General features: G+C 47.3%; 1 protein-coding gene across 1 annotated transcript; it reads left to right on the forward strand.

The window, feature by feature from the left end:
• Positions 1-5934: 5934 nt before the first annotated feature.
• On the forward strand, positions 5935-7612 carry LOC122460554 (zinc finger protein 239-like; the record flags this gene model as incomplete). Its single annotated transcript, XM_043516120.1, has 1 exon — positions 5935-7612. A coding segment is annotated over exon 1 (648 nt), but the record flags the coding sequence as incomplete, so codon positions are not given.
• Positions 7613-11184: the final 3572 nt, after the last annotated feature.

An 11184-nucleotide genomic window follows, 5' to 3' on the forward strand; every position in this document is an offset into this window, starting at 1 on the left:
CCTGTCTGGCTTTGATATCTATGAATCCTAGAAATCACAGACATGTATGACTAGAAGAGACCAAGGTACGTCATCTAGCCCAGTCCCCTGCACTGAGACAAGACAAGTACTACCTAGTCCATCCTTGACAGGTGTCTGTTTAATATGTTCTTAGAAACCTCCAATGACAGAGATTCCACAACCTGCCTAGATAATTTTGTTCCAGTGCTTAACCATCCTCAGAGTTTGGAAGTTTTTCCTAATCTCTAACCTCTATCTCCCTTGCTGCAATTGAAGCCCATTAAATCTTCTCCTGTTCTCAGTGGATAAGGAGAACAATTTATCACCCTCCACTTTGTAACAACCTTTTATGTCCATGAGGACTGTTATCAGGGGTTCTCCCCTCCCCCACTGCCTTCTCTTCTCCAGAATAAACAAACCCAATTTTTTCACTTTCTTCATAGGTTTTGTTTTCTAGACATTTAATCAGTATTGTTCTCCTTAACCTCTGATGATAGGACAAGAAGCAATGGACTTAAATTGCAGCAAGGGAGATTTAGGTTGGACATTAGGAAAAACTTCCTAACTGTCAGGGTGGTTAGGTACTGGAAGAAATTGCCTAGGGAGGTTGTGGAATCTCCATCATTGGAGATTTTTAAGAGGAGGTTAGACAAACACCTGTCAGGGATGTCTAGATGGTGCTGGTTCTGCTATGAATGTAGGGGACTGGACTTGATGGCCTCTCAAGGTCCCTTCCAGTTCTATGAATCTATGGTTGTTGCTCTCCCCAATTGCTCCTTGTCCTTTCTGAACTGTGAGTCCCAGAACTGGATACAGTACTCCCAGCTGAGGCCTTATGAGTGCTGAATAGAGTGGAAGAATTACTTCCTGTGTCTTGCTTAAAACTCTTTTGCTAATACATCCCAGAACGATATTTCCTTTTTTTTTCAATAGTATTCCACTGTTCTACTCATAGTTAATTTGTGATCCACTATAATCACCTGATCCTTTTCTGCAGTAATCCTTCCTAGGCAGTCACTTCCCATTCTGTATTTGTGTGATTGATTATTCCTACTTAAATGTAGTACTTTTAATATGGTCTTATAGAATTTCTTCCTTTTCTATTCACACCATTTCTCCAGTTTGTCGAAATCCTTTTGAATTTTAATCCTGTTTTTAAAGCACTTGCAACCCCTCCCCTCTTGAAATCATTTGTAAATATTATGAGTGTATTCTCTGTACCACTGTCCAAATCATTTATGAAGATACGGACTAGAACTGGACCCAGGACAGATCCCTGCACGATCCCACTTGATATGCCCTTTCAGCTCGTTTGTGAATGATAATACTCTAACTACAGTTTTTCAACCAGTTGTGCAACCACCTTTAGTAGCCTTGCCTAGCCTATACTGCTCTAGTTTGTTTGTGAGATGGTCATGCAAGACAGTATCAAAAGCTTTACTGAAGTCAAGATATGTGACATCTACTATTTCTCCCCTATCCCCAAGGATTGTTACCTGTCAAAGAAGGATGTTAGGTTGGTTTCACATAATTTGTTCTTGACAAATCCATGTTGACTCTTATTACTTTATTTCCTTCTAGGTGCTTACAAATAGAATGTTAGATTACTTCCTCCATTGTCTTTCCAGGTACTGAAGTTAAGCTGACTGGTCTGTAATTCCTTGGCTTGTCCTTATTCCCCTTTCTATAGCTAGGTATTATATTTGCCCAGTCCTCGGGTCTCTCTACCATCCTTCACGAGTTCTGAGAGATGATCGCTATTGTCTCAGAGATCTCTTCAGCCTGTTCCTGAAATAATCTAGGATGTAGTTCATCTGGCCCTGCTGAGATGAAGACATCTAACTTGTCTAAGTAACTCATAACTATTTCTTTTCCTGTTTTAGGCTCAGATCCTACTCCATTGACACTGACATTCACTATATTAGTCGACCGATCACTGCTAACTTTTTGGTGAAAACTGAAACAAAAGAAACATTTACCAGTTCGGCCATTGCTGTGTTTTCTCTTATTGTCTTTCTCTCCTCATTTAGTAATGGGCCTAGCCTGCCCTTGTTTTCCTCTGCCTTTCCATGCATTTGTAAAATGCTTTGTTTTTTATATCGCTAGTTTTGTTTTGTTTTTTGCCTTGGCCTTTTTAATTTTGTCCCTACATGCTTGTGTTGTTTTTTTATAGTCATCTTTCTAATTTGACCTACTTTCCACTTCTTGTATAACTCTTTTTTGAATTTCAGGTAATTGAAAATCTCCTGATTAAGCCAGGGAGGCCTCTTACAATACTTCCTATTTTTCCTATGCATTAGTAATCTCTTATCTAGGATGAGACCTACATATGATGGGGCCTCCAAGCCACGGCAAAGAAATGGATCAGAGATGGGGCTGTGATGAAATGGGAAGAGGGGTGGAATTGTGATATGGGTCATTGGTGGGGTGAAAGATTTGAGGGGTGCTGAGGGAATCAGAGAGATTTCCATGGTGGGGGAAGTTTTCTGGGGCCTCTTTTATCTAGTGGGTAGGACAGTGCAGTAGGATTCAGAAGATCTCGCTTCAGTTCTAGAAGTGAGTCACTACAGCCTCACCATGCCTCAGCTTCCCCAGCTGTTTAATGGAAAGGGCATTGGGGCTGTGAGCAATGTTCCCTCTCATTTTTTCCATCCATCTGCAGAATAAATGTTATGTGCACTGTGGTCTGTGTGCCACCAGTAGAAACAAAAAAACCCTACATATAATATGTATTTCTAAAAGTTACCATAGGGATAATTACTTCAGCCAGGAGAGGTTAGGCATTTCAGAATTCACTACTTAAAGAATTAAATTTAAGTGCAAGATAAATAAAAATCATGAAATGCATAGACCAGTCAAAACACTAAAATAACACACTTAGAATAAAATTGCAGAGAATATATGTGCATTGTAGGAAGTACCAAGAAGTAACAACAATACTATAACTATGTGTTTGGAGGTGAGTGTGAAAGAGTCAGAGACTGTCTATGTGTGTGTGTGTAACACAGAGTCAGTGTGTGTACTGGCCACTGGTGAAGTTTCTGAGAGATGCTATGTGCTGTCTCCGAGACATTAATTGAAAGCTCTCCTGAGCCCTGTCTCCCCTGCCCCTGCTCTAAGGAGATGGGGTACATGGACTTGAGGGTTGGGGGGAGGAGGGGAGAGAAAGGGAGAGACTGCATGAGCTGGCTGCTGGGGGAGCAAACAAGCACCTGGGTAGAAAGACAAGCTTGTCCGGCCATAGACCACAACGCCTGCTAGGCTTCCCACACCTCAGAAAATCATACCAAGGAAGGGGTGCCTAGAGATTTTTCAAATGAGTTTTCATGCCTCTGCCCCTCCTGACTCAAGGCATGTGTGTGCTGGTGTCCCGTGGCACTGGGCACCTGGATCCAGACGTAACTCAGAGGCAAAAACCTGCTCACAGCCTGTGAGAGCATCCCAGAGTCACTGGCCCTTTGCAGAGAAGGCGCTGTCCTCTCCAGGTTCCCACCCCAACCCCTCTCTGCCACTTCACTTCACATGTGACCTCTCAGACTGGAGAAACCTGTCCCCAGCGAGCAAGGAGAAAGCTGGGAACGACTCAGTGCAGGACCAGTCACATACAATGAGTGCGAGGTGACACCGTTTTGTAGAGCAGATCTCTGTCACCTGCAGTGTTTCACTGTAATGCTCTAAAAGTGCCCCACATGTCAGACAGCTGCTGTGGGAGGAGTGGACATATTTGTGGGCCAAAGGAAATTGTCCTGCAGCCCACAACTTCGAGTACCCTGGTGTATGGGCTGGGTGTGAGAGAGAGGGTGGTGGCAGGGCTGTGTAACCACTAGGGCCACTTAGGGCACCAAGATTTGGGGGCGCCAAAAAGCAAGCCTGGCGGCAGCGGGGCTTCACAAGGAAACAGGCAGCTGCCGCGGCTCAGCCTCCACGCTCAGTCCCAACGGGGGGCATGGAGAGCGTGTTCACCCTCTCCACCCCCCGAGAACAAAAGAGCCTCACACGGCAGTACGGTGGAGGAAGAGGATGCTGGTGCATTGGCCAAGGTAAGCGCTTCCCCACAGCTCGGGCGCCTGCTGGACCGCGCTCCTCTCATGCGCGGGCAGCTGGAGAGGACGGCAGCCCGCAGAGCTGAGCTGCCCCAGGGCCCCTCTCCCTGCCCCAGCCTCTGTCAGTGGGGGAATGGTTGCAGCTGCCCTGGGCAAACCGGGACCCAGGCATCAAGAGAGGGACAAAGCCAGAGAGACGCTGTGCCCCAAAGACAGATCAGGGCTAAAGGGAAATGTAGAGCTGCACTATTGGCTTCAAATGCAAATAGCGATTGATTGGCTCCAACTATGCGGTATTGGAGAGGAAGAGGAGTGTAGGGCAAGCAGGGATCTGCAGTACTTCCTAGACTCCTAGCTGAATCTCTCCATCCATCCCAGGATGGTCCTGCCAAGACTGACAGTGCGAATACAGACGCATCGAATTTGGTTGTTGATGCTGCTAAGTGTTGCTTGGAGGCAACCGCCTTCTTTGATTTAGTTCAGCGTGTTTATGTGTATTTCTCAGCTTCTACATGTCACTGGGAAGTTCTAACACACCACGTATCTAATCTCACAGGTAAACCATGGAGTGAAACAAGATGGGAAAGTCCAATCGATGCTTTGAAACCTCTTCGCTATCAGCTTGGTGACATCTATGATGCTCTGATAGAGATCTATGATGACACTACTCTAACAGGATCATCTTGCAATACATCACGAGTTGAGGCAAAGGATCTCGCAAAAGCCATTTCTAGTTTCAAATTTTTCTTGTTGTGTGCTATGACATATTGTTTGAGATCAACATGACTAGCAAACAACTTCAGGCGAAAGAATTCGACATACGTGACACCATTAATCAACTTGGAGAAACCAAGAAGTTTCTTGTGGGCTGCAGAAGTGACGCAGACTTTGAGAAAACATTGGTAGATGCAGGTGAACTTGTGGAGGAGTTGGATGTACCGGCACTTTTTGAACAGATCCAATCCGTATTAGAAAAAAGAGGAAGCGATTCACATATGAAGCAGATGACAAACCTATTTATAATCTGAAAGAAAAACTCAAAGTGAACTTTTACTTTGCAGTCATCGACACAGAAATACATTCGGTTGAAGAAAGATTCACATTGATGCAGCAAATTAGTTCAGTATTTGGCTTCCTATATGATTACAGTTTGCAAAATACAACACCAAAGCAAATTATGGAACATTGCTTGAATCTGGAGCATGCCTTGCAACATGGTGAATCCAAAGATATTGTTGCCTTTGACTTGTGCAATGAATTGCAAGCTATTGCAAGACAAGTCCAAAAGAGTGCATCACCGCAAGATGTATTGAACTTCATATGGAAAAATAAGCTGACAGTCTCCCCAACAGTTATTGCTCTTTGCATCCTCTTCACTCTCCCAGTTTCTATGGCCAGTGGTGAGCAAAGCTTATCAAACTTCAAGTTGATAAAAACATACATGCGAACATCAATGTTGAAACAAAGATTTGGGCTATCTACCTTATCAATAGAACATGACATTGCTCGCAGCATTGACTTGGAGGAATTTGTTTCTAAAGTTGCTAAACTGAAAGCGTGGAAAAATAAATTCTAAATTACAATGTGTTACTCTGTGACAGTGTATTGTGTATAATGTATGTAATTTATTTTAAGATCCATGCTATGTTGTGCAAAGTGAAAACAATAACAATGTCAACACTGTCAGATTATTCATTTATTTTCATTAAATATGGAGCCTAAATAATGAAATTAATAAATTTTCAAGCCAAATGTGTATTAATTCTAATGAACAATGCCACATTAGGCAGTATTCATTTTTGAAAGTTTATAAGCAGCTCTGGGGGGAGGGAGGGCGCAAGGTGGAAGTTTTGCCTAGGGCGCAAAATATCCTTGCACCGGCCCTGGGTGGTGGTATGGCCTTTGTCCCATCCCCTCTCCTCCTGCTCTTTGTAGCATGAAATTGTTGTCACTTACATTGCTTCAGTGTCAATGCTTAGCACAGCCCTCAGCCCTATAGCGTCTGTGACTGTCTGTAGACCAAAGGCTGGGTGGCAGCCATTCACCCCTTCCAGCTCAGCAGTGCCAGGGATCGGGTTGTGACACAATATAGACATGTTTTCCAGGCTACATCACACATCCCCTCAAAGCCTTCACACACACCCCAACACACACCCCCCACTGCAACCCCCACCTTTTTGAGGATTTTAGTTTAGTTTTAGTTTTGCACAAAGACAAACCTCAGGCCAAGAGTAAATGATTTCTCCAAAAGGAATTCCTAGAAAAGGATTCACTCCCCCACAGGAATAAGCTACATTGTTCTAAGCAGCTTTAAACTGGTCTCACTGTGCCCACATGAAGGGATTGTAGCCCCTCAACTAAACTAGTTTCAAATCAATATCATTATAACAGCAAAAATACCGAGGAACAGGCCTCATGCTATAAAACAGGAGAAAGTGAAGAACCAATACGACATAAATAAACCCCTCTGATTGAAATAAACACAAAATCAGTTTGAAAACAAAATCAGGGCCCTGTTGTGCCAGGTGCTGCTTGTATCCTGGGCAGGCTACAATTTAAGCTTAAAACTAGACCCAAGGCATGCATAGCCCCTGTGGGAGCAGGTGCTAGGTGGTGCACAAACAGCATAGGGTAGAAACACCCTGAGTCAGGCTGCAGATTTGTCACAGCATTTTGAATTAGAAATTACGGAGCAGTTACAGTAACTTTAGTAACATCACAGGTCTGTAAATTTACTGTGACTGCTCCAGGATTTTTAATAAAACCTGCTGTCAAGGCTGATTCCCTTCTCTGGCACTTCAAGTGCAGAAGGTGGGGGCCCACAAGGATTTTAAACCTTAATACTTGCCACTCCAGGCTTGTACTCCCAAGGTTAGAGATCCCCCTGGACACAGTCTGAATGTCGAGACAGCACTGCAGGAATGCAGAATCCCACGGCCCACAGGGGGATCCATGCACAGGACGCAGTCCGTCCCCGGGGTAAACTCAGCCAGAGACCAGACCTGGTTACACACCAGAGACTCCCCATGGGCCAGTGTCCCCATCACTGCATCAATTGTGGCAAGAAGTTCAGCAACCCTTTCGCAGTGGCCCAGCACACCGGGGAGTGGCCGTACTGCTGTGCTGACTGTGGCAGAAGATTCAGCTGGTCCTCGATCCTGAAAATACACCAGCGTACACACATCGGGGAGCGGCCGCACCGCTGCACCAGTTGCAGCAAGAGGTTTGCAAAGAGCTCAACCCTGAGAATACACCAGCACATGCACACTGGGGAGTGGCCACACTGCTGCACTGACTACGGCAAGAGCTTTGCAGAGAGCTCAAAGCTGAGAATACACCAGCGCACACACACCGGGGAGCGGCCGTATCACTGTGCTGACTGTGGAAAGGGCTACGCACAGATCGCACACCTGAGAATACACCAGCGCGCACACACTGGGGAGCGGCCATATTGCTGTGATGATTGCAGCAAAAGCAAAATCAGGAGTTCGTTCATCTGCACATCTACCAATGTGATATATGCCATCGTGTGCCAGCAATGCCCTTATGCCATGTACACTGGCCAGATCAGACAGACTCTACACAAAAGAATAAATGGACACAAATCAGACATCAAGAATTGTAACATTCAAAAAGCAGTCAAAGAGCACTTCAGTCTCCCTGGACACTCAATAACAGACTTAAAAGTGGCAATTCTTCAACAAAAAAAAACTTCAAAACCAGACTTCAATAAGAAACTGCAGAACTGGAATTAATTTGCAAACTGGACACTGGACACAAATTAAGCCTGAATAAAGACTGGGAGTGGCTGGGTCACTACAAAAAATAATTTTCCCTCTGTTGATACTCACACCTTCTTGTCAGCTGTTGGGAATGGGCGATGTCCACCACTTGGTAAGCCAACTCCCATCTTTTCATGTGCTGTAATATATACACTGCTTACTGTATTTTTAACTCCATGCATCTGATGAAGTGGGTTTTAGCCCACAAAAGCTTATGCCCAAATAAATTTGTTAGTCTCTAAGGTGCCTCTTACATCTCTGTTCTTTGTTACTCCGCTTCCCTAAACAGTCTCAGTGCTGTGTGTTCAAGTGAGGTGTGAATCTCCAGCTAACCTAACAGGCTGAGGTGTGCCCTGTCTCTTTGGAGGTAGTAAGCCTAATCATTTCGGTGAGTGTCCAGTAAGGGGGCTGGACACTGCAGAGGGGATGTTTCTGGGGATCTGGGGTTCCGGTATTGTTACCTGCAAGGCAAGTTTTAGTCTGGCAGAGTCTTGAAGAGATTGCTGGCAAGGCAGGGAGGCTGGTGTGTCTGGCAACTGACACAGCTGGGCAGCAGCAAAGCTCTCACCTGCTGAGGCAGTGGGGTAACAGAGTTCTGGGAGTCCTGAGCAGCACCTTGAAGATGGAGAAGTTCCTGTTTGTTTCATATTCATAGACCCAGAGCAAAATAGCCAGGGGAGAAGAGAGTGTACCGGGGAAGTGCAGTGGTAGGACCCAGTCAAGTTCCCAGCTCTCTCCCAGGTATGTGGGCGAGACCTAGGACAGGTCCCTGTTGGACAAAGGACAAGCCCCTGCTCCTTACAATTCTCTGTGACCACGGGAGAGAAGGATGCATTCCCTCCTTGTGAATCTCAGCAGCTCCCTAGGAATCGGCCACTGCTCTTCTCCGAGGACCTTCTCCTGGGCCACACCGGGGTCTGACACTCTCACTCCCCAAGCTGGCCTGGGAACTTGGAGTTAGTGCTCAACAGAACCAGGCAGAGCCCTGTCTCAAAGCATCAACACCTTCCCTGTGTCCCTGAAGGAGGCAGGGCCCCAGCACTGCACTGCACTGACTGCCCTGACCAAGGGTGGCCCAATGGGCTCTTGAGTAGCCGGACACAATGGAAATGTGGAACATCCAGTCTCTCATTTTCAAGTCCCCCCATGGCTGAGGTAAAATTCCTGCTGCTGCCCCTCCCCATTATGCTCACCTCCAAGATGGGCTGGAGTTTGTGCTGGGGGTTGCTGCCAACAGGCTCTTCAGCATGGCGTCCAAGTTCTCTGTGCAGGCCTTGTTCAGAGCCTGCCAGCGGAGGGAGACCATGGGTCAGGGTTATAGAACCTGGGGCTACACCTGCCAGGGAGACAGCTGACTCTGCAGTCCTTGCCCAGAGCAGTTCTCTGAAGAGGGCCTGCTACACAGCAGGTTATGGAACAGCCAAGCTGCTAGGGATGAGACCTCCTGGCAGAGCCAAGGAACCAGAGGACAGCATCTGCAAGGAAGGGATGCCCCACAGAGGGGTAACAGAATCTCCCACAGAGAGGGAGTCTCCCTCTGACGCTTTATTAATCCTGGGCCCTGTTCCCACTGCTGTGCACCCCACCCCTACCTCAGCAGCTCCAGCTCCTGAAGAGAGCAAGGAACAGAGGCCTTCCTGCTCCTGGCATAGAGGAGTAGGTTGATGATCTACCCAGATATGGGTGTTGGTCTTCCCCATGCCCATGGTCAAGACTCCATGCAAGGCAATACACAGGACCTGTGATTCCTGTTCTAGATCTAGTGGTGGCTTCAGTTTGCTGGCAGGAGACTGTGCATGAGACCTTACAGTTGGGGGGGGGGGGTGAGACAGGCACTAAACATGGGCATGGAAGTTTGAGAAACAAGTCAGAGTGCCAAGGAGGGCAGGGATTTGGGAAGCAAGAGCAGAGGATCACTTTCTAAATGTGGGTCAGGATTATCCCCACTTCAGAAATGGAGAAAGTGAGGCACCAGACATCTCCTGTGATGCCCAAAGAAATCAAAGGAGCATGAGAGAAATTCAGACCCCACTGACCCACGGGCACGTCCCATAGAAGAGGCTACACAGTGCTCCAGACACAGCCAGCAAGGTCCCACCCACAAGCTGGGCCCCCTCTCTAATCCCTTCCCAGTCTCACAGCTTCCTCCCCACCCCAGCCTCAGCAACCCCTCCCATCTCCCTGTTCTCCCCACCACTCTCCAATACCAGGCTGTTTCCATAATGCAACCAGGCTTGTAAAAGAATTCACGCACCACTGGGTCCTGGCCAGGCCTGGTGTCACAGCTCTCTTGCTGGGCTGGCACCCCCCACCAATATTTGCTCTGGCAGTCTGTTGGCTGGGAACTCAACCCTCCAGCCAGGTGACTGTCCTTTAGTCCACTCCTTCCTGGGTCACACTCATTCCAAACTGAAAATCCAAAAATGTCTTTAACAGAAACAAAGCCTTCCACCCTCTGGGCTCTTCTCCAGCCTGGCTTTGGCTCGGCCTGCCCTTGCTGGGCTTGTTAGCCCTTTCTATGGTCTTGTATGACCCCTTCCTTGGGAACGGTGGGAGAACCCAGTCCTAGTCTGGACTCCAGTTCTGCCCCAAAGTCCCATACCAAACAGCTAGGTCTGCTCCTGTATCTTTGCTGTGGTTTCCCCTCAGGTGGGGCTCACTCTGTAATCCATTTGGCCTAGCTCCAGGCTTTATCTCCCATAGGCCAAACCACCATGTTATATACCCTCCTCCATAGAACCCGGCCCACGCCAGGGGCAAGTTCTATTCTTGTCCAAGCTTCATCCCTCGCCCTCTCATCACTGTCACCGGCTGCACGCTTGTACAGCCTGGATGATCAGCGTCTCCAGCTCCCCTGCCAGCTCACTCACCAGAATGCAGAGACAATCGTTCTCTTCTGCAGTATCCCAGCGCTCTTCGTGCAGCCACTCATTCTCATTAACAGCTGCTGGCAGAGCCTCCTCTGAAGCCTTTAGTTTCTCCTGGAACCTTTCTGCTACTGCCACTAAATCCCCCAAAGCCTTTTTTGTCAAGGTCTGAAGACCCACCATGGACTGCTCCACCCTTATGTTTGTCCCTCCTTCATCTCTGTGCCAACCATTTTGTACTTCACCTCCCTGCAGTACCCAGCAGGGTGAGTTCGTTGAGGCTCTGCAAGGCCCATGGCCATCTCTGCCACCTCCCCCTTGCCTGCCTCATGTGTGTTTGTGCTGGAGGACACCTTCTCCTTTCTTTCTACCTTCTTGGGGGAGGGCCCTGGCCCCTCCTTATGCCACTCAGCAATTTCCTAAGCAGGCCATGTCTTTTGATATGGAGGAACTCTTGTCCCCATCTTGGCATTAGGCCATGTTTGTACACCT

Source organism: Dermochelys coriacea, chromosome 6 (assembly GCF_009764565.3).
Source record: "Dermochelys coriacea isolate rDerCor1 chromosome 6, rDerCor1.pri.v4, whole genome shotgun sequence".
Taxonomy (NCBI): domain Eukaryota; kingdom Metazoa; phylum Chordata; order Testudines; family Dermochelyidae; genus Dermochelys; species Dermochelys coriacea.